The sequence below is a fragment of the Aptenodytes forsteri genome, unplaced genomic scaffold (genome assembly GCF_000699145.1).
Source record: "Aptenodytes forsteri isolate BGI_AS27 unplaced genomic scaffold, ASM69914v1 Scaffold546, whole genome shotgun sequence".
In the NCBI taxonomy this organism is placed as follows: domain Eukaryota; kingdom Metazoa; phylum Chordata; class Aves; order Sphenisciformes; family Spheniscidae; genus Aptenodytes; species Aptenodytes forsteri.
Genome location: NW_008795099.1, coordinates 20,166 through 46,650, shown reverse-complemented (window position 1 = coordinate 46,650; position 26,485 = coordinate 20,166). Strand labels below are relative to the sequence as shown.

The following is a 26,485-nucleotide window of genomic DNA, read 5'->3' as shown; positions in this document are numbered from 1 at the left end:
GCAATGCTGAAAGAGGTGAGACGGCAAACCAGGCAGGCTAATTTGTTCTAAGGGCAATGCGAGATACCAAAGAAAATTCAAAAACCCAACAGCATAGTCTCCGTGATGAAAAAATGATGCCTAAGAAAGCTTAAAAGGCCTTGCAGGCACAGAGAGCAATGAATTTGGTTAGACCCCACATAAAGAAAGCCTGCCCTTTAATCCTAGGTTTATAATGAACCTTCCCTCCCCCGCATTCATTACAACAAAGGCTAAAAGCATGCCTCAGGAGGGTAAGATGCTGACATCACCTGACAATATGGCACCACTCCACCCAGTTGGCTGAAACATCTGCCTGATTTTTGTTGTAAATTCCCCTGGAAACATTTTGGCTTCTAATCCTGTCATTTGAAAGGAGCCTGTGTGGCTGAATGGGCATGTCATGAACGGGGAAATGAAAAGGCAGCGTTGCAGGGAACATAAGCAACCACCCCATTTACTTAAGTGAGATGCTTAGCATAAAATATGAGCTTATTGGTAAACACATTACATGCGCAGAAGGTGCCTCTGGGCCTGGGGCGGTCTGGACCGGTATAAAAGCCAGTCCAACAGCAGGCTTCCTCATCCACTTCTCTTGCCTTCTCCTCCTCGGTGAACAAGGTGAGCTGCAACCACCTTTGCCTCACTCCCCTCTTTCTCTTGTTCTCCTCTTTGTCTTCTGGGCTCAACTGAGACTTTGCCTCGGTGTAGCTTTTGCTGAGAGCCTTGCTCCTGGATCCTGCTCCCAGCATCTCTGTTCTCCTTATTCTCCACTGTGGGGAGGTGGAAGAAGGTCTTGGGCTCTCTTTGCAGGGAAACTGTGCGTCCGGGGTTCCTAATCCTCTCTTCCTCCCTCCTCGGGTTGTCCCTTCTCCGCAGCCTGTGCCTTTTCCCTTGCCGAGCAGGCTGTTCAGGCTGCACCTCACATGATGCCTGAGCTCTCCCTGCCCTCTCTCCCAGGTGCACCTCCGTCCCACAGCCATGTCCTGCTACGACCTGTGCCGCCCCTGTGGCCCAACCCCGCTTGCCAACAGCTGCAACGAGCCCTGCGTCAGGCAGTGCCAGGACTCCCGGGTGGTGATCCAGCCCTCTCCCGTGGTGGTGACCCTGCCTGGACCTATCCTCAGCTCCTTCCCCCAGAACACCGCTGTGGGATCCACCACCTCCGCTGCTGTTGGCAGCATCCTGAGTGAGGAGGGAGTGCCCATCTCCTCCGGGGGCTTTGGCCTCTCTGGCCTTGGCGGCCGCTACTGTGGCAGAAGGTGCCTGCCCTGCTAAAGGCAGGCTGGATGTCCAGTGAGCGCATTGACCAGGAAGCCCAAAGCCAGGTGCCGGACTGAGGACGGAACTGCTGGCCAGGGTTTCCAGATGGGTTGAGCACCCTCGTGCCCTCCTGCAATGAGGGAGGGAAGGAAGCAAGGTGCCAGCCTGTGGTGTCTGGAAACACGGCCAACCGATGTTGTCTTCTTCTCCTCCTGCTTTCTTCTCCGCATCCTGAGTCCCTGTTGTCTCCTGCTGTGCTGTGCCATGGGTTCGTCCTGAAGCAATCCGAGAGGGGCCCTGCTCATCACCCTCTCCCCCCACGTGTGTGGGAGGAGGACGCGTGTCCCATTGCTGTGAAGGGGTGCCTGACTCTCCGCTGCCCTGGTAGCAGCGTGGAGCGGGTCCCTTCCAGCACGCACTGCTTTGTTTCACTCTTTAGACTCATTAAAGTTTATGCTGCATGGTAGCTTGAGTCTCCTCGTGTTCCTTCCCTCCTGGGATGCCCAGCCAAGCTGTCCAGGGGGAAAAGGGATGCGCTGGAGGGGAAAATGGTGGGTGGGTAAGGGCCAATGGTGGACCTCTCTTGCGCCTGTAGGAGCTGAGTACCCTCGAGGGCTGTGGTCATTGGAAGGAGACATGGGGCGGTGGAGGGGTGCGTGGTATTGTCTGAGTATGCAAAGGGTGGCCAGGAGCTCCCCCAAGGGACGTGTGAGCAACAAGTGTGGTTGGATACTGGCTTCCACTTGATGAGGGAAGCCATTGACCTGATGGAAGACATTTCTGTGCAGGCTAACACCCGCCTGGCCAAGGCTCTGGTCGCATGTTACCACTCGCAATGTGTCCTTGCCCTTCCCTCCTCCAAGCCCTTCTTCCAAACCCTGGAACTGGAGGGAGTCCCAAAGGAGTTGAAGGGACAGGTGGCAGCCAGGGCAACTGTGTAAAGGGAGATGTGAGCCCTCTGCTAGATTTTGGCACAATGGGGATGGGTTGAGCATGGGTGTGTAAAATGGGTAGGGGAGGGGGATGGACACACAGGGATCGCCCTCCCTCATGTGGAAGTGATGGGTAGCGTGGGTGACATGTCCTGGAAACTCTGCAGAGGTCTAGAAGGGAGCAGGAAAAGCATCTTTGCCCCAGCTGGAGCAGTCTTGTGGTCAAAAGCATTAGGTGTTGTGGAGTCCTTCTGTGTGTGTCACTGTGTCCTGAAGGGCAGTGAGTCTGGAGCAGACGTGCTGCAAATCCTCCAGAAACCCCACTCAGCTGCTGTGCAGGCTGTGCCTGTAGAGGTCCCAAGCAGCGATCCTTTTGTCCCTCCAACCAGGCCTCAAGCTGGGGAGACTGAGGGAGTGGTAGCCCGCCGGCTCTGTTCTCAGTCCCTCCTTCCCACTCCCTTGTCCTCCACAGGCAACACTTTGGTCCTGCTGCTCTGGTGGTGCTTCAGGTAGAGTAGGAGGCACCTCTTGTGCCGTGCTCCTCCGACTGTCCTGACAAAGACTCGTGGACCCTGCTTGGTGCTGAGCAGGGTTGGGTGTCCTGTGGAGGTCCTGCCAAGTACTTGGTCATGCCTGCTGTGCCAGCAGTCTGGATGGCCAGAGCAGAAGTTGTGGCAAAGACTCAGGCAGGAAGAAGGCAGTGTATCGATTGGCCAGCACGTTCCTTGGTCACAGGGGTGCCTCGAACTTTACCAGAGGTCTCCAGTAAAGAGTGTTGGGCGGGAAATAGCCTTCATTCTTAACCACTGGTACTGTGCTGCTTAAGGCAGCTAAGGATGAAGGAGAGAAGGAAGATGGCAAAAGAGCCAAGCAAACTTCTGCCGAGAGCAAAGCTCAATCTCAGAGAGAGAGACTAAAACCCAAGAGCAGAGGTACCCTGCCTAGAAAGGCGATGCCTAAAACGGTGTGGGTGAGCACAGCATGAGGGAGAGCGATTGACGGTGCCGACCCTTGCATGTGGATGTCCAGGCTGAAGGCGCAGGGTTATGCGGAGACCTGCCCCATTTATCAGGAAACACTTTAAAGTGAGGCCCTGGAGGGCAAGGGGATGGCATCACCCGGCGAGGTGGGACACTTCTCATCACTGGCTGCACCATCTGCCTGTGCTGACGTGTCATTTCCCCTGGAAACATTTTGGCCTCTAATCCTGTCACTTGAAAGGAGCCTGTGTGGCTGAATGGGCATGTCATGAACAGGGAAATGAAAAGGCAGCGTTGCAGGGTATAAAAAAACCCCCCAATTTCTGTAATTGTGATGCTTTGCATGCAAGATGAGCTTGTTGGTAAACACATGACATGCGCAAAGGGTGCCTCTGGGCCCGGGGCAGTCTGGACCAGTATAAAAGCCAGTCCAACAGCAGGCTTCCTCATCCACTTCTCTTGCCTTCTCCTCCTCGGTGAACAAGGTGAGCTGCAACCACCTTTGCCTCACTCCCCTCTTTCTCTTGTTCTCCTCTTTGTCTTATGGCCTCGATATAGCTTATGCTGAGCGCCTTGCTCTTTGGTTGCGTTCCTGTCTCTGGCCTCCTTGCCAGCACCATGAGAGGTGGGAGAGTGTCTTGTGCTATCTTTGCAGGGCCCCCTTCTGGACTAAAGAAAGAAAGAAAGAAAGAAAGAAAGAAAGAAAGAAAGAAAGAAAGAAAGAAAGAAAGAAAGAAAGAAAGAAAGAAAGAAAGAAAGAAAGAAAGAAAGAAAGAAAGAAAGAAAGAAAGAAAGAAAGAAAGAAAGAAAGAAAGAAAGAAAGAAAGAAAGAAAGAAAGAAAGAAAGAAAGAAAGAAAGAAAGAAAGAAAGAAAGAAAGAAAGAAAGAAAGAAAGAAAGAAAGAAAGAAAGAAAGAAAGAAAGAAAGAAAGAAAGAAAGAAAGAAAGAAAGAAAGAAAGAAAGAAAGAAAGAAAGAAAGAAAGAAAGAAAGAAAGAAAGAAAGAAAGAAAGAAAGAAAGAAAGAAAGAAAGAAAGAAAGAAAGAAAGAAAGAAAGAAAGAAAGAAAGAAAGAAAGAAAGAAAGAAAGAAAGAAAGAAAGAAAGAAAGAAAGAAAGAAAGAAAGAAAGAAAGAAAGAAAGAAAGAAAGAAAGAAAGAAAGAAAGAAAGAAAGAAAGAAAGAAAGAAAGAAAGAAAGAAAGAAAGAAAGAAAGAAAGAAAGAAAGAAAGAAAGAAAGAAAGAAAGAAAGAAAGAAAGAAAGAAAGAAAGAAAGAAAGAAAGAAAGAAAGAAAGAAAGAAAGAAAGAAAGAAAGAAAGAAAGAAAGAAAGAAAGAAAGAAAGAAAGAAAGAAAGAAAGAAAGAAAGAAAGAAAGAAAGAAAGAAAGAAAGAAAGAAAGAAAGAAAGAAAGAAAGAAAGAAAGAAAGAAAGAAAGAAAGAAAGAAAGAAAGAAAGAAAGAAAGAAAGAAAGAAAGAAAGAAAGAAAGAAAGAAAGAAAGAAAGAAAGAAAGAAAGAAAGAAAGAAAGAAAGAAAGAAAGAAAGAAAGAAAGAAAGAAAGAAAGAAAGAAAGAAAGAAAGAAAGAAAGAAAGAAAGAAAGAAAGAAAGAAAGAAAGAAAGAAAGAAAGAAAGAAAGAAAGAAAGAAAGAAAGAAAGAAAGAAAGAAAGAAAGAAAGAAAGAAAGAAAGAAAGAAAGAAAGAAAGAAAGAAAGAAAGAAAGAAAGAAAGAAAGAAAGAAAGAAAGAAAGAAAGAAAGAAAGAAAGAAAGAAAGAAAGAAAGAAAGAAAGAAAGAAAGAAAGAAAGAAAGAAAGAAAGAAAGAAAGAAAGAAAGAAAGAAAGAAAGAAAGAAAGAAAGAAAGAAAGAAAGAAAGAAAGAAAGAAAGAAAGAAAGAAAGAAAGAAAGAAAGAAAGAAAGAAAGAAAGAAAGAAAGAAAGAAAGAAAGAAAGAAAGAAAGAAAGAAAGAAAGAAAGAAAGAAAGAAAGAAAGAAAGAAAGAAAGAAAGAAAGAAAGAAAGAAAGAAAGAAAGAAAGAAAGAAAGAAAGAAAGAAAGAAAGAAAGAAAGAAAGAAAGAAAGAAAGAAAGAAAGAAAGAAACCCTCCAGGGTGCAGCCATTGCATCTTCCTGCCTTTCTGCCCCAAACTGCAAGACCACCAGCATCAGGGAGGGAAGTAACCTTGCTCGCGTGTGAAGTTGTCATGCAGTTGGTGATGTCGGAGAGGACAAGCTGCCTGTCCTTTCCTCCCACATGCTCTTGGCCTCCACAGGTGATGTTTTGCCCCCTGCACCCCAGTCCTGCTTCAGGTAGAGTGAGGGGCACCTCCTGTGCTGTCCCATACGCTGTGGGAACCCCCACCACGCCTTTCCCCATAGCCAAAGCCCTGTCTTCCCTGAAAGACAGCTGCTGTCAGCAACCCCCCCGTGCCCTGCTGGGCGGGAAGGCCCTCAGGAAATGCACTCTCCATCAACATTCATGAGCCATGCTGAGCTGACAGCAGAAGCACGGTGGGGTGACAATATCGTACCAGGGAGGGAAGGCAGCATCTGCAGCTCGTGCAGGCTGCGGCAGGGCATTGGAGCCTTTGGGCAGAGCCTCGCCTTAGGCGCTGGCTGTGGGAGTATCAAGGTCTGGTAGGAGACTCAACCTGTGGATTTTCTGGGGCAGGGATGTGATTGAAAGGACCCTTAGAAGAAAAGACAGATTTTGCACTGGTAAAATGAATGTAAGCTTCCTTTCTTGAAGGAAGAAGTCCTTCCCCCCGTTGTTGAGAGAGATGGAGCTGGTGTCCTGTGTCCCAGGTGCACAGGAGATCTCCTCTTCTTGCACAGCAGTGGCCTGAGTGCAGTAACAACAGGCCCAATGGCCCTGATGAGCCTCACCTGGGGTCTCCCACGCCTCCCTCTTCCCTTTGACCCAGGGCTCTATTAAAGCTCTGTCCTGAGCCTTTAGACCATTCTTCAGCTTGGTGGCAGGAGCGTAAGCCTCCTGTTCTTTTGCAGATTTGCTTATGCCTGACCATGAGCCCCCTTGACCTAGACCCTAAGTTGCCCACTGATTTCTCAGCCTCTCCTTGGGTCTGTCTGGTCATTACGGCCCTGGTCAGCAATCAGTGGGCTCTGTTGACCCAGGTTACCATTGCTGGATCTGCTCCTGACCTGTGGGCTGACTGCCCTGCTTGATGTCAATCTTGTTTCATCACCATGAACTTGATGGTTGAGTTGGGCTCTGGGCTGCACCTGTCTCCCGTGTCTGCATTTTCCCTACTCAGGTACTGTGCATTGCGATCATTCTTCTTTTACTTCTGTCTCATTTCCCCTGGAAACATTTTGGCCTCTAATATTACCACTTGAAAGGAGCCTGTGTGGCTGAATGGGCATGTCATGAACAGGGAAATGAAAAGGCAGCGTTGCAGGGAACATAAGCAGTGTCTTCATTTCTGTAATTGTGATGCTTTGCATGCAAGATGAGCTTGTTGGTAAACACATGACATGCGCAAAGGGTGCCTCTGGGCCCGGGGCAGTCTGGACCAGTATAAAAGCCAGTCCAACAGCAGGCTTCCTCATCCACTTCTCTTGCCTTCTCCTCCTCGGTGAACAAGGTGAGCTGTAAGCGCAACCGCCTTTGCCTCACTCCCCTCTTTCTCTTGTTCTCCTCTTTGTCTTCTGGGCTCAACTGAGACTTGGCCTCTCTATCTTTTGCTGAGTGCCTTGCTCCCTGATCCTGCTCTCATTGTCTCTCTTCTCCTTGTTCACCACTGTGGAGAGGTGGGAGAAGGTCTTATCTGTCTTTGCAGGGCCCCCTTGGGGACCGGGGCTTCTAATCCTCTCTTCCTCCTCAGGTTGTCCCTTCTCCACAGCCTGTGCCTTTTCCCTTGCCGAGCAGGCTGTTCAGGCTGCACCTCACATGATGCCTGAGCTCTCCCTGCCCTCTCTCCCAGGTGCACCTCCGTCCCACAGCCATGTCCTGCTACGACCTGTGCCGCCCCTGTGGCCCAACCCCGCTTGCCAACAGCTGCAACGAGCCCTGCGTCAGGCAGTGCCAGGACTCCCGGGTGGTGATCCAGCCCTCTCCCGTGGTGGTGACCCTGCCTGGACCCATCCTCAGCTCCTTCCCCCAGAACACTGCTGTGGGTTCCTCAGCATCTGCTGCTGTTGGCAGCATCCTGAGTGCTGAGGGAGTGCCCATCTCCTCCGGGGGCTTTGGCCTCTCTGGCCTTGGTGGCCGCTACTGCGGCAGAAGGTGCCTGCCCTGCTAAAGGCAGGCTGGATGTCCAGTGAGCGCATTGACCAGGAAGCCCAAAGCCAGGTGCCGGACTGAGGACGGAACTGCTGGCCAGGGTTTCCAGATGGGTTGAGCACCCTCGTGCCCTCCTGCAAAGGAGGGAGGGAAGTAAGGTGCTGTCTGGACACATGGTCAAATATGTCTTATTCTTGAAATTCCTCCTTTTGATGACTTTCCTTGCATCTGTGATTTTGAATTTCACATTGTCTTGGTATAATGCTGTACTCTTTAAATGATCAGTGGAGGGGTTTTATTCAGGAATTAAGTAAAAGCAGAGTCTTGCTTGCTGTTTTTCAGTTGGAATGGTTTAAATGGCTTCTTTCCCTTATATAAATATATATATTTCTTTTGTTTTTCAGAATAGTACTTGACTTTTTATCATTAAACTGTTGGTGCATCTGAATTTGAGTTTCATTGTGGTTTTCTTCTCTTTTTTTTTTTTTTTTATCCCCTTGGGGAGGAATGTGTCATTATATGGAAAATCTTTGCAGAGTACCTTTTCAGTGGAAAATGTGAATTGAATAGTCACCACAATCAACCTCAAAAATAATTTCATTGTTGTTTACACTCTTGTGAAGCACTGAACAGGTTTACAGATATATTTCTCTGGCTAGTTTTTTCCAATAATTTTTCCACATCTGTGTGTAAAAGTACAATTGTGGTATTTCAGGTTGGGAACTTTCTGATCTTATCGCTTATTTGGCATCTCTTGCAAGTCTGAGAACTTGGAAGTGCATAATAAGATTTTCAGAAGCAGTATTTGGGTCTCTATTTTTGGTTAGATTGAATACTACCAGACTCTGATGCTTTAACCATCACACGCTTTGAGTGATCTTGACTCAAGGCTTCAAAGATGAAGTGAGTGTTCAAATCTCATAAGAGTAATAAGACTCTTTATATGATTGTATCATTAATACATTTTTATGATGGGCTTTGTCTCTCTTGCAAGCCTTAAGTAAAAGCTAATAAACTTTATTCCTTAGCTAATCCACACAAACACTCTCATAATATAGAGGAAAACTTACGTGAGTGAAGAACTAGACGTAGGTTTTTCACTTAAGAACAGTTTGGTTTTAATCCTGTTACTCACCATGTAGGAATTTTCTCAAAGATGTTAAAACTCAGCACATTGTGTGCAACTAAGAGACATTAAAGAATAATAAAGACTACCCTTTTCTGTAGGTACATAAGCTTTGAGAAATTTATCCAAGTTTTTAACTGTATTGACTCTTTGCTCTCCCACTGGAGCTATGTGGGGTCCGGCAGGACATAGCACAGGAAAGCAGTAAGAATGAGAGTTGTGTAATTTCTGATGACTCTATACCTCGTGCAAGGTTTTCTCTTTTAGAGCCCACTCAAATCTATTTGGAAATTATAGTATCATAGTGCTGAGATAGAAATAGTGGAGGAACAAGAGGGAAGATGCCTGGCATTCAGGTTCAGTGCTGGAACTAGTCTAAATGCCCACACAGTAGGGGAAAAGAGGTAGGCTTATTTTTTTTCAAATGTTTTACACTTACGTTCTAAGTTTTCTTTACTTAAGAATTACTTACTTGCAAAGCTACCAAATTAAGGGAAAAAAGTAGTTTAGAGATAAGATGGGATATGTCCCCTTTTAGGCTGTACCTTGAGGCAGCAAAAGCGAAGTATGAAAGATGGTAAATCAATAAGTATTAGACTGAGTGGAGTCTCTGCGTAAAAATTGGTTTCCATGAATGTATTTTCTAAACAAATAATTGAAGGGACTGGAATGCACACACAAGCATATGGTGCCCTGTTGACAGAACTGGTAGGACTGAAGTAATTAGTTATTCACTCAGATCTGTGAGGAATCACTGATTGCACTCTGATGTACATCAAAGAATGGCTTCGTTCTTGGTGGCAGGAAGGAGTCTTTCTATGATGTAAATGGGCATGCAGCATAAAGAGTACAGAAATGAATTTCAGGAGAATGAAATGTCTGGTTAAGTGGTCTGTGTCCAACAACAGCATGTCCTGAAAGGTACATTTGTGGTGCTTGTTGTGAATGAAAAAGCTTGGAGAAGTGCTCTCTGCCATAAGCCCCTAAGTCTATACTTGCCGATTTAAAAGAAAAAAGAAAGCAGTGTCCTGGAACTAGCCATCTTCAGACAGCATGGCATCATGGAGTGTTTGTGCAGGATGTCGAAGCTTTTATTAAATGTGTCATTAGCGAGACAGTTTCTGAAGAATGTGAACATCAATTTGAAAGCCATGTCCCCTTTGTATGTTAAGATTGGAGAAATGGGTACAATAACTATGCATATGGATGTTTACAAATTTATGAGACTATTGAGGCATCCTTTTTTGCATGAATTAGTTCCCACATATGTTTTTGCAGGTGGAACCTTTTCTTGATAATGACATTGTTTTGCTTTATTTTCCAGTCTAGGTTCACCCTGGCATTGCATGAGAAGCATACTCTACCCATTAAAAATTCTTTCATCTTCACAATTCCTGGGTTCTCTTAATTTCTGGTACTCTTTTTACTGACTCTATTAGTGTCAATATGAAATTACTCCAGGCCCAGTCTAATAAAGACTTTTTTTCAGCTCCTCAGCAATTTGTTAGCTTGCAGATGTCTCGGGAGCACAATCTAAGATCGCATTCAAGACATTTACTAGAGCTCTTTGTGTGCAATTCCCTGCCTGACCCACTTAAGACCAGTTGCCAGTTAACTTGTTCAGGAATGTGTCAAAAAAATCTCCAAGGAGATCTCCAAGGAGAGCTTCAACCCTCTTGGGTAAGTTCTTTGAGCCAATTAGACCAATCTGGAGTTGAGCCATGATCAGGAGACAGTTCAGGAGTCTTTTTGAAAATACTGCAGTGATCTCTGATGAGTTTGTTTTTAAAATATGAGGTAGTATACCAAATAGAAGCGCTTGTAAATAGAAGGAAGCAGAACAGAAGTGTTGAAAACTTCTGTGGATATTGTTACAAGTTTTACAGGAAAATTAATTCTCCAGGTTGCCAGTAAGCACCTGATGATACAGAAGAATTTGTATTTCAAAAATGTACATGTTTACGTGTTTATGGGTTGGTAGCATTGTGTAGGTCTGGAAAGGAAGGGAAATATTTAAGAGCGTAGGTGGGTCTCTTTAGCTAATGTTATTGAAATATGAAAAGCAGTTTAAAAATTTGTAAAAGGTTGATTTTTTTTTTTCTCTTTAAAGAATTGTTCAAGGTTGGTTTTCATAGGGTCTGTTGAAATATGAATAGCTTCACTTTGTAAAGGTATAAACCTATGTGTGGGCTTACAGATGGCAAAGAATGATTTTGGTTCAGAGGCTTTAAGACATCCCATTGGGTGGATGATGAGGGTCTTAACCTCATCAACTATCATGAACAGTTTGATAACTTAATTCTGTGAATATGCACATTGTTAATGAAAATTGTGAAGGATTTCAAAACCCTTCTTCTTTAGGAAGCTAAGACCAAGAACTTTCATTTCCCAGATGTCTATGAATCCTCATGCACATTATTTAATAACTTTTCTCCAGGAGATGTTCAAACCCTGTAGCTTGTACAGGAGAGATTGCAAAGTAAAGTTCAAAAACATATTAAATTTTGTAAATATATTCCACTTACACAATGAACTTCCATCGGTCTGGGGTGTGGTCACTGTTGTACTGCAATCTGTAGTGAGGGAAAAAATACAATGGCAAACAGACTCTTGTGTGGTTTGGGTTTTTTTTTCCCCAATGACTCCACAGTTAAGCTTGCGTAAGGATAATACATCAAAATAGTTTAAAATTCATATGTGTCCTCAAGATGACTTGTGAAGTGCTATTCATATTTGTGGTCTGGGATGGTACAGAGGGGAGTTATAGGTTCCCTTCATAAAAGAACTGATAAATCAGGTTTAAATGTCCCCGTGTGCTAGCAGCTGTGCCTCAAACTGTGTTACCGAAGTGTAATAGGGTCATGCTATCCGAATTTGGTATAATATGATAGTAGTTTTCTCTGAATTTCACACAGAGCTGTAATTCTTTCTCATTGGATTCAGTGGCATTTCAGGTGTGCATACGCTTGTGGTTTTTTGCAGGACCTTCACAAAACACAAGTTCAGTCTAGATTGTTCTTATGCTTGGCTGGAGTCAGAGCTTTGTAAACATTAGTGGAGACCAGAATTTATTAAGGATTTACACTCATATTCTTAATAAAAGAACACTTTGAATGATGAATTATGTATTGTATAAATTCTTCTTAATATTTTTCCTTATGACTAAACTGAAACATACACTGGAGCATAAATTTCATTGTGACTGAAAGGTGGCACTGGAATAAATTTGGTCCATAATACCAGAAGATGAGAGAAACTTGTATGACGGAATATGTATGCCAGAAGATAAGGAAATGAAAACAAAGTAATAAACAGTAAGGAAAAGACATTTAATCAGTTGGAAGCATTTTTCATTCAGGACATACTCGTTGGCAAATAATTTCATGCACAAAGGATGTCTGTGGTCCTCAGGCCATCCGAGATGCAGTATAAAAGCTAACTCAACCCAAGGTCCTTCCTACCACTTCTCTTACATTTTTCCTCTTTTGTGAACAAGGTTAGTTCAAATCTACTTCTCTTTTTCTATTTGCCGAATTCTTGCCTTCATAACAATTTGATTGCTGTTCTTTTTTCTCCACAGTATTCTGTTAGTTGCTGGATTGGTTGGGGGGAAGACTTTGTCTTTTTAAAATGTTGGGTTTTTGCAGTTAGAATTGCAGGTATTTCTGGAGTCCTGACTTGGCCGTATAGATCCTTGAAATAGTGATAAGTTTATTCAAACATGGGCTTTCAGACATGCTAAGTGACTCAGCAAATAATAATAATAATAATAATAATAATAAAAGATTAATGAACTGAATGGGCAGAATACCTGTGCAAGGGGGTTGGAACTAGATGATCTTTAAAGGTCCCTTCCAACTCAAACCATTCTATGATTAGAGAGATCTATGCGCTCAGTCATCTTTCAAGTAGCAATGTGCATTTTATGTCTTTAAGGGTCTTATCCATCATCTGTAATGCCTGAAATTTCAACTGGGTTGATATGAAAACAACAGTGTTTGTAAGGGACGTGGATGCATTTATCTTCAGAAATGTCATCCAGAAAAATCCTTTTCTTTGCTGTTTAGTCCATGGGAGGCTTCTTCAGTGTTCCCATTTTTGTTATGATTAATCTATTACTGGGCACAGTGGGAAACAAGTGGGTAAAATGAACCAGATTCTAAAAGAAACAGCTGGAGAGCAAGGAAACGAGGAAGGTTTAAAGCAGAAGTTTGTGGGTTTTAAAAATCAATTATGTCAAACCACAAGCTTTTGAGCTCTAAATACCACTTTCTAAATGAAGACAAAATGAAGCCGTATACTGAGATTAGAAGGAATAGTCATCCTGAGTTCAGCAAGGATATTGGCTCTAATCACGCATCCTCGATCTTCTTCTGCTATAGTGATCAACATGGACTTCAATATGATAGACATCATCAAAAAGTTCTGCTTGGTGTCTTACAGTTGCCAAGTTTTGAAATTATCTTATAGGGTGCAATGACATCTCTTGCAAGTTTAGAGAAATGGTTTCAGGGACTGTGAGGTCAAGGGGAAAGAACAGTAAAAATAGAGGAGAGCTGAGCACCCAACAAACTGAGATGGGCACAGCAAACAGCAAACTTTGTGTTTATTAGGGTGTTGGAACCAGATATGGAGTATGTGGGAAACTCCTGGCTTTTTCATGGATGGCACGTTTGTGGACAAGTTGTCTGGGAAAGATTTCCAAAGACCTCAGCTTCAAGTATGCTTAACTACATTGAAAATTGTACCTCTTCATAGGCAAATTTGGAACCTGGAAAATAATTCCTCATTTCATTTTCCAGCTGTCTGTCGAACTCTATCCATAAGTACATTTGTGGCTAGGTATTACTCATAATTACTACTTCTACAATGCTCTGAATACCTGGGGCTGGATCTCAGTAGTGTCACTCCAGACATACAGCCAATCAAAATACTAAAATTAAAGTAATGATACAGGTATGTGTCCTTTTGTTCTGCTGCCAGCTATTCCACTGGATCACCAACAACTGAGAGAGGATTATTTCAGCCTCCGTCTTGTAGCATATTTAAGAATTTGGTTTCCTTCTCAACTCACTCCCCTCTCAACTCCTAAAAGGATCGCTGGAAAGCTCCTGTTGTCCTGGTACCTGACCTAAGCAAATGTAAGTGCAATACAACTCCTACATTGCATTCACTTCTGGTCCTGTATTTCAGACTCACCTCCATCCCACAGACATGTCCTGCTATGAGCGGTGTCCTTCCACCTCCTGCAGCCCAACCCCACTGGCGAATAGCTGCAATGAGCCCTGCGTCAGGCAATGCCAGGACTCGACAGTGGTGATCCAGCCTTCTCCGGTGGTGGTGACCCTGCCCGGACCCATCCTCAGCTCCTTCCCCCAGAACACCACTGTGGGATCCTCAGCATCTGCAGCCGTTGGGAGCGCTCTCAGTGCCGAGGGAGTGCCCATCTCCTCTGGCAGCTCCTCAGGATTTGGGAGCTTTGGCTATCCAGAATTTGGAGGCTTGGGCTATCCAGGCCTGGGCAGTGGGTACAGCCGGCCCTACCGTCGCTACAACACCTACCGCAGTGGCTTGTATGGGCCGTGCTAAAGCGTGAGGAGCAAGCAGGAAGAAATGACCAGGAATGCTGAAGCACGACCCGACGCAGGACTGAGCTCATGGCCATGGTTTTCAGAAGCGATGTTAGATACCCACAACTCCAACTGAAGTTAACGGAGTTGTGGGAGTTAGTCATTCCCTAAAATGAGGCCCCTACTCTTGTTATACTACTTTATATTTCTAATCAAGTATGTAGTTCTGCTGTGCATCACTGTATTTGATACTGCCTGGTGTAAAACATAATTTAGACAGTAGATGTGACTTGATTGTCAAGGTGCAATGCTACACTGAAAGAAGAGCTCTGTCTGTGGAATACATCACCACGAGATGTGCCGTTCTTCCCATATTGAAACCTGTTGCTTTGCAGTATTTTAATCCGCTCTTTGGTATTATTAAAGTTATGCTTTTACCGTATCTCCAGTCTTCTGTTATTTTTTCCTTCCCCTTCTGTCTTCTTTTGAAACTTTTTCTGGGTGAAATTCATCACTGCGTAGATCATCACTACCAGGCAGAGACATGATATGAATACTACTGGGGCCACTAATAAGAGGAGAAGAACATATGTTTAGAGCTCAAGATCAAGAAAATATCTAATTTTGCAGCTGTAATGCATATTGTTTCCACGCTGACTCATCATAATACTTGGCTTTCTGCATCTCTGCCAAGAAATTATTCTCAAGGCTGGAAGCGTTTTATGATCTAACAGAATGGCAGGGTATCTAATCTAGCATATAATGATATTTGTTTTAAGGAATCCTTTTGTGATTCACACTCTTAGTAACTCTGACCTGGAGCTGCAGGGTGCAAAGAAAGATTTACATTCTTTTACCATCAAATCACTGCTTGAATGCTTGGATTTGTGAAGTAAAACATGAACGGCAGCAGAAGTCTCAAAGGAGGTATACACATAGCTTTTTGTGACAGAGAGCAAAACTCTTTGATCTATTTTCTTGCTATTTACTGCATAAGTACTGTGTATTTTAGGGCTCCTTATAGAAGCCTGGCTGTCTTTACTGTCCTGGCTGCAGCCCTACAGAATTCTAACAAAAAGCTCACGTCAAGGAATGAAGCATGCTAACATAAAATAAATATAGAACACTTGTAGGCATTAAACCCTTTAGAATCCTCACCAGTAAATTGTTTTTGCTAAAAGAAGGACCTGAGATTCAAACCAGATTTGCAACAGCCACTGAAGCTACTAAAACAATAGATTTGGGGGAAAAAATGAAGAGATTCTCATGTTGGGAAGATTTGAGGCATTCAAATAATTCCAGTTGTATAAATTCTGTTGTAGCTGGTTAAATTGTTACCAATAGTTAAATTGTTCCCAGTAGTTAGGTTGCTTATGGTTTATGTACCAGTCTAGTCTTATCCTGGCATCAGATGAAAAGCCCTCCTCAAAGCTTCTTTCATCTCAAAGACCTGTGGATCATTTGAATGCCTTGTACTATTACACTCAAGCCTCTGAAGTCAACATAAAGATGATACAAATTTCAATTCATGTAAGTAATTTGTCAGCTCTTTGGCAATTTGGTAGTTCACCAGCCTGTCATGGGAGCACTCTGTTGTTACACAGAGGGTTTTTATTGAGTGTGTGGAATGTGAAACTCCATTACTGATCCATAAGTGAGAGCTGTTATGTCCTGGTTCACCAGCCTTAATCCCAAAAAACAAGATCCAAAGGCTCTCAACCTTTTGGGTGAACTCTAGGTGCTAATTAGACTCAACTGGCAGAATATCAATGAAAACATTTCCAGGCTGTTAATGAGTCTGTTCTAAAATATTATATACCCTCCAAGAAAAACTGTTTATGTCCCTAGAAGGAAGAATGAGGAAAAGTTAGCATTCCTTGGCTATCTCATTTTACAGATGAAAGGGAAAGGAATTCTCCAGGTGAATGATAGCTTTCACCTACAATAAGGAAATAATTTTTAAAAATATATAAAAAGATAACTGGTAGTATGTTGGATAGTAGAGATTTTGAGGAAAGGGAAGAAAAAGACTCTCTCCTTTTATAGAAAAGGAGAGGAGAATTTTCTTGTGGCATCATCAAAATATGCAGTTACAGGATTTTACAGAAGACAGAGAGTTAAAGAGTTAAATCAATTATGAAAATTTTTAATAAAATAATTAAAGTTTCTGAAGGTGTTTACCTTGAATTAGTTTGTGAAGTCCTTTGAGTGATCTTGACTCACACACTTTGAAATTAGGTTATTAGCCAGGTGATGCAAGTGTTGAGATCTTGTCATGTACCTTGAACATTAGGTAGCATGAAACTCTGCATATTTGAACCATCAGTGAAAAGCTGTTCTGGACTTTGAAGTCCTTTGTTCTTCTGAAGACCAAGACCAACCTACATATAAAGACACTCTTCATTTAGAGTTCATTCATATCTTTTGCTGAGGGATGGTGGTGCTGAGAGGAGAGACCAGATCTCTGCTTTTTGCATACTTTCCATCTGTGCGAGTATTTCCAGCAGGTTGGAGTACAGCCAGGCAGGCTGCAGAGGTGAAACGAATCCTGTAATGATAAATGTAATGGGGAACTGCTGGGTGTAATTTCTACTAACACCATAGTTTGGCTCAGGCGGAGCGCTGCCTCTAAGAACCGATACTTGAAAGCAACCTTTAACATGGATGCTCATACTCAATTTGATGTGAAAATTGTTGCACATCCCGGTGACTTACTGGGATTTCAGGTAGGAATAATGGTGATTCCTCAGATGAGAGACTGCACAGAAAGTGTGTCGAGAATTAGAAGCAGCTAATAAATATCACAAAGTAATAAGATCAAGTAATCAAGCTCTTTCATTAAAAGTGTGATTATTTGACTTTGGCATAAAAAATGAAGTTATAATTTATGATGGGTTAAAGAAATGCACTCTTATATGTGTTTGTATTAGCTGTATTCATACAAACTGGGAAAACTGTGGGTTAGCCCCAGCAGTTCTGGAACGTGTTTTATTGTCTCTGGTCAGCGATTCTCACCATTCTTCATCTTCTTTAACCTTTGCACTACTCATAGAAATTTGGTGCTCAGCTGTATGTTTGTGTGGGATTGAAATAGTGCAGATGTGCAAAATTTGGGAATACCTATTATACACCTTGTCTTGTGGTAAAGGTGAGTCCTTGAAATGGAAATGCTTGTGAATAGAGCCCAGGCCCCCACCTCAGAGCTAAATGATTATTCACCTAAAGGAGTGAAGTCTTGAATAAGGACTATGCATCACATACACTCCCCTTAAGCAGTGTCTTGATGACTAAAATGAAACATAAAATGTACATTGGCCTTAGGAGGCAACATAATTACTGCTGTAATTCAGACGAGTCACCACAGTCTTCCAAGCAATTAAGCGGGTGCGCACTGGTGAAGATGAAAGCTTTGTCTATACTGGAATGTGAATGTAATAAGGGGAGGGAAAAAAATAGAGCAATACTAAAAGAGATTTTGAAAGGAAAAAAAAAAAGGGGTTGATCAGTTTGGTGGATTTTGCATGCAAAAATACGGATCATTAAATAATTTCATGCATAATATATGTCTCTGGTCTGCAGGCAGTCTGGAACATGGTATAAAAACCCGTACAACACAAAACTCTTCCATCCACTTCTCTTGCCTTATTCGCCCAGGTGAACAGGTAAGTCTGAATCTACCCGGTGTCTTTTTAAATGCTAAACTCTTACTTTGATGACTGCTTTTGTTTTTGTTATTCTTAGTTCTTTATAAATATTGCTAGCTTTTTTCCTTTTGGGAAAGAAAATTAGAAAGGCTTACTTCTATCAAAAAGAAAGGCTTTATTTACTCGTGAAGCAGGGTGTAACGAGGCAGGACTTAGAGGATACTGGCAATGTTGTCTCTCAAAACAAGCAGATTCGTGCTCCATTTTAAAGACCATCGCTAAGGGAGTAGCTAGTCAATGAACCTGGTTAGAAATACAGTCTCATCGTAAGAAACTGGGACTAACAAAAAACAAAAACAAAAACAAAAAAAAATATTGTGCTGAGTTCCAGGATCTATCCCCAAGTCCTGTTTTCCACAGGTAGAAGAGCAGGGATCCCAGCAGGCTCAAATACACTGAACTCAAATCAAGGCAGAAACCTCTGATTGGGAAAATAATCCTCCTTCGCACTCCACGTTTGCCTGTTCTGGTCATACGACGTTTGGGAGCAAAGGGTGCTTTTCAAACACTTTTTTCTATAGTTCTGCAAATGCTCCTGGCTGGGTTATTAGCGACTAAGTTCTAGCATTGAGGCACTAAACCCAGTTATGTGTCAATGTTCAGCTCAGGGCCACTTTCCATGCCTGATGAGAGCTCCAGCTGCCGTTCTCCATCTCCTGGTACAGTCACAATTGCACCTTCTCCAGAGAGACAGTGCAAAGGGAAACTACCGAAGAATGGGAAATGCCTTGGCTGGTAAGGGTTAGGGCAAACTTTACCATGACTGTCACCAGAGTTCAGAGGCCAGCTGCAGAGCAGAGACACCCTCCAGCAGCCTTACAAAAATGAGAGAAACTATGTTATTTTCAGACTGCCTACTGTGGATTTTGATCTAATAAGTGATTACCTCTCTGACCACCTTCTCTAGGTACTTTCACATATGTTATCCTCTTACCCGACTTTTATAAACTTAAGATGGCTTTTATATTGCATTTACTTTCTTCTCTGGATTTCAGACTTCCCTCTGTCCTACAGACATGTCTTGTTATGACCTGTGTCCTCCCATGCCCTGTGGCCCAACCCCACTGGCAAATAGCTGCAACGAGCCCTGCGTCAGGCAGTGCCAGGACTCCACGTATGTGATTCAGCCCCCTCCCGTGGTGGTGACCCTGCCCGGACCCATCCTCAGCTCCTTCCCCCAGAACACCGCTGTGGGATCCTCCACCTCTGCAGCCGTGGGCAGCACCCTCAGCTCCGAGGGAGTGCCCATCTCCTCCGGCAGCTCCTCAGGATTTGGGAGCTTTGGCTAGGGGCGGGGGGCACAGCCGGCCCTACCGTCGCTACAACACCTACCGCAGTGGCTTTAGTGAGCCGTGCTAAAGAGTGAGGAGCAAGCAGGAGCCAGGAACGCTGAAGCACGACCCGACGCAGGACTGAGCTCATGGCCATGGTTTTCAGAAGCGATGTTAGATACCCACAACTCCAACTGAAGTTAATGGAGCTGTGTGAGCCTGGCATCTCCTAAAATCAGGCCTTTGCTTGTCTTATTCTTTGAATACTTCATACTTCTGATGAAACATATTTTTTTCTGTTGCTGTAGATGGGACTTTATTGTCTCAGTTCACAGCAGCACTGAGAAAAGAAACCCAGGATGAAAAGACATAGTAGCTGTTGTCTTACTGAATCCTAGAAATATATACTTATACTTTGTACTTTTTTATTCCGCTTTTTGCTCTCATTAAAGTTATTCTGCATCACAATCCAAGTCTCCTGGTGTTTGTTCGAAAAGCTTTTAGCAGCTCACTTCGAAAAATTTCTTACTGCTCCTCTGTTTTATTAATTGAAAGCAACTTTTTCATGTTGACTAGGAAGAAGGATTTGGCTGATGACCTTTATGCCAAGAAATCATTTTACAGCCAGGAAACTGTTGGGAACATTGTATATGCAAGGTAGATAGTTTGTAACAAAGTAGAGGCTTTTTGTGGAAATAAATTAGATACATTGTAGCAAAGCAGATACTATATACGGAGTAGATACTTTGTCTACAATTACTGTAGATTTGTTACATCTCCTTCCCCAGCTCCGGCTTCCATCACGGAAGTAAGACCATGCACTTAAACTGCTCGTTACCAAATCCCTCTTGTTCATCAGAAAGCGTTTCTGATGGCCATGGTCTGAGCAAAGTGGGACCCCAAAGAGAAAAGACCATAAGGAGTCTGGGGGCAATGCTCTAAGAGGAGACCTGCTCCCCCTGCCAATTATATTGAGTATTTTTTGTAATTAATGCCAACTTATCAAAGGCTACTTAAATGTAGACTTGTAACTCATGTTGTAAACCGAGCTCCTGGTGCCTCTGTGTGGATCTTCATGGGCTGGTGCTAAAATAGTTGGGTTTGGCAGAGGTACTTGTGTACGCTCACTCGTTGCAGGCATCTGTGGAGTTAAATGACAGGCTGAATTTTCACCCATGCAAAAGTCTGTAATGTCAAAGTTTATTTTGAGTATGAAAACCCTTCTCTCCTTACTGGGATGGAAAGGCTTTAAATGAATGTGTGTTAGTCCTGGGTCTCCAGCTCCAAACAAGTAGGCTGTGATCTTTTCCTTCCTAAATGACTAATGGAAGTAAATGTAAAATCAGGGACCTGGCATGTAATTGCAACAAAACGCAGGTGAGTGATATCTCATGTAAACCTTGGCAGAAAGAAACGATGCCTTGTGAAAAGGGTTTATACCAATGACTATAGGCAATCCCTTCCTCTGAGGTGATGGATTACAAGGACGCATTCATCAGTCTTGGTGGCACCAAGACATCGTTCTGCAAGGAAGGTGGATCTGACACATAGGGCCATGGGTAGAGAAATACTAATTGCACTCTTACAGTTTGAAATATAATTAAAATGTGCATTGGAAAAATTATTCAAACACATTTGAAAAATAACTAAAGCCCACCCATTTTGGGTGTGGTGTTTTGCAGAGGTTCTTGTGAGTAAATAGGTTCTTCCCTTCAGCATAAATTAATTTTTTTTTGTTGTTTTCTTCTACTGTTCCCCATTGAATTCCAGCATAATGACCACACTACACCTGGCTCTTTGCAGAAATACTCTACAGATCTGTATGCAGTAGTTAGTTACACTTATTTTTTGACAAAAAAGGAAATTGTAACATAAATTGTTTAAGCTTATTAGACCACAGTAAGATGCAAAACCAAACCTCAAACTTTAGTAATTTTAAAGTTCTTCATAACAGTATTTGAATAACATTAACGATGAAAATAGCTATGTTCAGGTATGAACTTTGAGGACTACATATCTACATATATTTGAACACCTGTGCCTTCAGGGGAGCTATTTGGGCAGTAGAAGCTGAAGCTGTAAAGCTCAAGTCACAGGCTCTGCCTACACCGAAAGGCAACTCAGATTACACATACAGCGTGTACTATTCAGCTGCCTGGGCCAAACAACAAATTACAGCAAATAACGAGTCGTGGGTTGCAATAGAAACAGCAATGCCATGCAGAGGCACCCAGTCTGACTGAACTAAATCACCTTAAGCTATAGATACATCTCCTGTTTTAAGCAATAAGCCAGAAGTTGCTAATACCGTGAGGGGATTAGCAGAGTTCACTCTCAGTTGCCTGGAACCAGGTGCCCTAGATTACCGTGTGAACTTCAAATGGCTGTGTAGGATATGCAGGCTGTTGCTAATGCTGTTAATAAGCATCTATATTAACACAATTAGCTAAGAATGAAGTCCGAGATAAAAGCAAGAACTATCAGAGCTGTTGTGAATGGTGAGAGAAGGGAATGGCACAGGAGGGCTCTGAGTTGCAAGAACCTTTACGGATTTATTTAATGGCGCAAAGCCTCTGAGGCATCCGTTTCTTTATAATGAGCTAATTAATTACAATTCAAAATTTATTGTAGATGGCATTCTTCTGGCCAGGGAAACTTCTGTTTTCTGTGTGTCTGTTTCTCCATGCACAGATTTTGGGGTTGCTTTTGTGTCTAGAGCAATTACATGGGGATTACTGCGAGTACGCTTCTAGTTCCATTTTGATTAAAATTTTTTTTTCAGACATTTAGTCACTCACAGGTGTCCCAGGAGGATGTTCTCACATTATGCAAAAAGTTTTAATTATAATCTGAATATATAGGTCTGCCCTTGATTATACAAAAAAAAGCTGTGAACTTCTGATTCGCTCACTTTAATTCATCTCAAAGATCAGGCCATTAAGTCATTCTGACTGTACAATAAAGTGGCTGGAGTTAGAACAATAATTATTGTAATTATTTTCAAGGAAGGCTGTAGACATCTCTGAAAATGTTGCTAGATCCTTTTTTTAAATTCATAGTCCAATTTTAAAAGTATTTTGTGTTTTCCAAGCAGAGCTTGGATGAAGGAAGAATTAAAAAAATTGATGAAAATAATCTATGGATACTGTTATGCAAATTAATTCCTCAAATAACTGCTAGATTCCAGCTGCTATAGAGGAAATTATTTTTTTAAAAGCCTGCTAATCCCTTAGAATATGGAGAAGTACTGAGGAATGGATAGGGTTGGTGAAGCTAAAAAAGGCTAGGGTGATTTATTTGAGAATCTCCTTGAAATATGGGATGGCTTAAACTAAACCTTGAGCTATTTTTTAATTAAAAATAAAATAGCTGTAATTCCTGCAACCAGGAACAATGTCATAAATTTTAGAACCCAGTGACTGACCTGCACTCCCAAATCTTAATAATATATTATTACAGAAGTGATATGAGAATTCAAATATAGGTCACATATCTTAAATTTGCACATAATATGATACTTTGCATGCCTAGCACTTTAATAAAAGCTTCTGATAAACTTTGAAGTTCTCAGGAACCTATGACCAAGCCAAACAAGTTTCTGTTCCCAGGGGATCTTCACAAAGACACTCCTAATTTAGAGATGATTTACATGTCTCAGTAGTTAAAGTGCTAGCAGAGCAAAAACCTCAGTACTAATCTCTGTGTCTAGGATTGCTTATGTATTTTACCCCTTTACTATTTCTCCTGCAAGCCCCCCCTGTAGAAGAGGCTCAATTTCATTGTGCGATCCAAAGACTGCTGTAAAGTGACAGCAACATTGACAGCGAGTGAAGAAACTGTTGACACTTCATATACTTTTGACACATCTCCAACTGTCTACCTTTGGTCTATAACACATCTGTACCAGACACTGCAGGGACAGCTGGAGAAATGAATGTTGCGATAGGAAAGGAAGAATTCTTGTATGTGACTTCTGCCTCCACAGCGGAGTTTTGCAAAGCCTTATCTTTTGCAGGACTCTTCCTTGAGAACAAATGTCACCAAGCAATGCGACATATTTTTGCATGTGGAAGTTAACCTAAAACCAGTTGCTGATGCTTTGAGGTCTGAGATAAGAATAAAAATGGATTTGTGGATTCTTTAGATAAAGAACTACTAAGAGATCAGGCCCAGAATTAGAGGCAGCCAGGAAAGTGCCTGTATTAATAAGATTTGTCCTTCAGACTCTTCCACAGAAGCGCTATCATTTGGTATTATCTCGTTAGACTGGACTTCTAATACTCTTTTTTGTTTCTTCTTCCATGTCAAAGAAGCTGTATCTTAAGTGGTTTTATAGTTATATCACAGCCTTTGTACACAGCCATAACACTTTTCAGTTCCTCCCGACTCTCACAGGGTTCTTTAGTGTCCTTTCCTTTTAACAGCATTTGTGCTGCTTCCCTCATTTTGGGTCTGGAGTTGGGTGAAAATCGTGTGTGTATCCCTGGCCATTTTCTGACAAAAGCGGTCTCTCTTCTCTTTTCCTTAAAAGCAGCTGGAATCCTCAAACTACAATGCTCATGGGTTGACTTCCAAAAGCTGAAATTCTTCATGATTTCCAACAGTATTTACCTTGCAGAGGACGGTACAAGGGACTGCATTATGTAAATTATGCTTAATCTCCTTTAATGACACCAGGCAGATCCAAAAGGTTTTTGAAGGCAGACTAAATTCTTCTGAATTAATCATTCTAGTGTTCCCAGAAATTAACTTGGCCCAGAATATTTTAAGATGAAAGAAACTTGTGGTCAGATATACATGCCACAAGATAAGGAAGTGAAGCAGTAATAAACACAAATACTGAGGCAAAAAAACATGTAATCAGTAGTGGCTCATAAACAACTTCATGCACAAAGAATGTCCTGAGTTGTTAGGCAACTTGGGACTCAGTATAAAAACCTGAGCAACTCAAGGCTCTTCCATCCATTTCTCTTGCCTTCTTTGCCTTGGTGAATAAGGTAAGTCTGAACCCATTTATTCTCTCTTTAGATGTTGAACTGTTGCCTGGATGATTTTGTATCTTTTCCTCACTAACGTTGTAGTACAGTCAACTTTTTTCTCTGAGGGAAGAAGGGGCTTTCATATGAAAGAGGAAGTTTTCTGTTGGTGGTCAGTTATAAAAATCATTGAATGGGGCAATTAGCCACAAGTTAGCCAGCTAGGTCTATTTATTCAACTTTGGGATCCAAACAAGTTTTCAGGTCCTGCAGCTGAACATAAAATATCTGTAGTGAATTCTGTTCAGAGTAATGTGCCGATCTGTGGAAAATGCAGCTAAGGCCAGAAGATCAGAAGCACACGGGGACACTGACCGATGCTGGTAGTCCTGGGTCACCAGCTCTCCACATAGAAAGCAATCATCAGTCCATGCCTGCCTTTGAAACTCAATTTGTAGTTCTTCCACAGGCAAGGAGTGACCTTTAACCAGTTGCTGCTCCATCCTCCAAACAGCTGTGAACAGATTTGTGCTGTAGCTTCTGAGATCTGCTGATGATTTTAATATTAATAGCAATACACAAAAATAGAAGTGCTCCTGAATTCAGCTGTCTGTCCTTCCATGTCTCATTGAACAGATTTTAAGTGCTTAAGCTTCTACTTTCCACTTTCTAAAACTGTGAGAAGGGACTCCCAGATGGAACACGCATGAGAGGAAGCAATAGGAATGCAATGGAAAAGGTTATTTGCTGTATTAGCATTAAGTAGGATGTTTGTCATCATTGACTGTTTAGCAAAGAGGCAAGCCTTGGATCAGGAATAACAAGCTGAGTCTTACCCGTTCCAGCAGAGCACCTTCATCTGAAGGCTACGGAGTCAACCTCCATTTCTCTAGGACACACAGAGCCCTAATAGTTTTCCTGTGTGCAGCCACAACTGCAGGAGGAGGTGTTGAAAGTGCCTTTTCCCAGGGTAGTGTTACGGCCATGTGGTTAGGGCACTGTCTCCAATGTGAATGAAGAGGCTTTCAGCACCAACATGTACCCTGGTTCCTGGGTGAGTTGACTAACCACAGAGGCTTCAGGGTAAGTTCCTGACTGAGATGCACCAGCGCTACCTTCCCGAGCAGTCTCCTTAAAGACAATGCAAGCTTAACCCTGTTTTCAAAGTATTTCCTCTGGATCTGGTGCAAAACGTCATCTTGCTCCCCATGGAATCTCTTGTTAGTTTGTTATATACTCCCCTTATCAGAGAATTTCAGCTGTACAAATAGAGTTTTATTTAAATTCTTGTATTGCATTTCTTTCTTTTTTTTGTGTTTCAGATTTACCTCCACCCCACAGACATGTCCTGCTATGACCTGTGTCCACCCACCCCCTGTGGCCCAACCCCGTTGGCGAATAGCTGCAACGAGCCCTGCATCAGGCAGTGCCAGGACTCGACAGTGGTGATCCAGCCTTCTCCCGTGGTGGTGACCCTGCCCGGACCCATCCTCAGCTCCTTCCCCCAGAACACCGCTGTGGGATCCTCAGCATCTGCGGCTGTCGGGAGCGCGCTCAGTGCTGGAGGGGTCCCCATCTCCTCTGGCAGCTCCTTGGGATTTGGGAGCTTTGGCTATCCAGGCCTGGGCAGTGGGTACAGCCGGCCCTACCATCGCTACAACACCTACCGCAGTGGCTTGTATGGGCCATGCTAAAGCGTGAGGAGCAAGCAGGAAGAAATGACCAGGAATGCTGAAGCACGACCCGACGCAGGACTGAGCTCGTGGCCATGGTTTTCAGATGCGATGTTAAACACCCACAACCTGCAGTTAATGGAGCTGTGGGAGCTTGGCATCTCCTAAAATCAGGCTTTTGCTTGTCTTGCTTTTGTTATGCTTTACTTTATATTTCTGATCAAATGTCTTGTTCTCTTATGCTTTTTTGTATTTGACAATGACTAGGTAAAATATGTAATTATTAGAAATTGTTCTGCATGACTGAATTAGTACAGTCCACTTAAATAACGAAGAAGGAAGATCGCGTTTTGCTGAGTGTGTCATTGTGAGAGGGATGAGTGGGTACTGTCCTTAGCGGACCATGGAAATGTATTCCTTACACTTTACATTGCTTCCTTCTATTCCTCAGCCTCATTAAATTTGTGCTGCATCACACTCTGAGTCTGCTTGTGCTTCTTTCTTCTCCCAACCCCTTTTCCAGCTTGTCTGTGGTGAAACAGTTCCCTTTGCAAGTCATCAGTTCCAGAAAACGCTGTGCAAATAACTTCATGCCAATTGCCAAAGGAGAACGAGTCAGGTTTCAGCTGTGGAAAAAGTTTTTCTTTTGTCTATACATGGTAAATCAAGGCCAAGGCAATTTATCAAAGTCTAGAAAGAGATGATGTTCACCTGCAATGGGTGTGTCTCCTGTTGTGGCAT

General features: G+C 42.8%; 5 protein-coding genes across 5 annotated transcripts; all 5 read left to right on the top strand.

Annotated features, from left to right (window-relative positions):
- Positions 1-621: 621 nt before the first annotated feature.
- On the top strand, positions 622-1,578 carry LOC103893215 (feather beta keratin). The gene is made up of 2 exons (XM_009277035.2): positions 622-639; positions 979-1,578. Exon 2 carries the CDS (start codon positions 1,000-1,002, stop codon positions 1,294-1,296), a length of 297 nt encoding a protein of 98 aa, XP_009275310.1. The 5' UTR covers positions 622-639; positions 979-999; the 3' UTR covers positions 1,297-1,578.
- Positions 1,579-6,768: 5,190 nt separating this feature from the next.
- Positions 6,769-7,443, top strand: LOC103893188 (feather beta keratin). Its single transcript, XM_009277034.2, has 2 exons — positions 6,769-6,786; positions 7,126-7,443. The coding sequence occupies exon 2, from the start codon at positions 7,147-7,149 to the stop codon at positions 7,441-7,443; it is 297 nt and encodes a 98-aa protein (XP_009275309.1). The 5' UTR covers positions 6,769-6,786; positions 7,126-7,146.
- Positions 7,444-13,764: 6,321 nt separating this feature from the next.
- Positions 13,765-14,139, top strand: LOC103893167 (feather keratin 4). Its single transcript, XM_009277039.1, has one exon. The coding sequence runs from the start codon at positions 13,765-13,767 to the stop codon at positions 14,137-14,139; it is 375 nt and encodes a 124-aa protein (XP_009275314.1).
- A 4,701-nt stretch (positions 14,140-18,840) lies between these two features.
- On the top strand, positions 18,841-19,183 carry LOC103893192 (feather beta keratin-like). The gene is given in 2 exon segments (XM_009277038.2): positions 18,841-19,109; positions 19,111-19,183. Coding segments are annotated over 2 exon segments (342 nt in total).
- A 4,891-nt stretch (positions 19,184-24,074) lies between these two features.
- On the top strand, positions 24,075-25,765 carry LOC103893190 (feather keratin 1). Its single transcript, XM_009277037.2, has 2 exons — positions 24,075-24,092; positions 25,394-25,765. The coding sequence occupies exon 2, from the start codon at positions 25,415-25,417 to the stop codon at positions 25,763-25,765; it is 351 nt and encodes a 116-aa protein (XP_009275312.1). The 5' UTR covers positions 24,075-24,092; positions 25,394-25,414.
- The last annotated feature ends 720 nt before the right edge of the window (positions 25,766-26,485 follow it).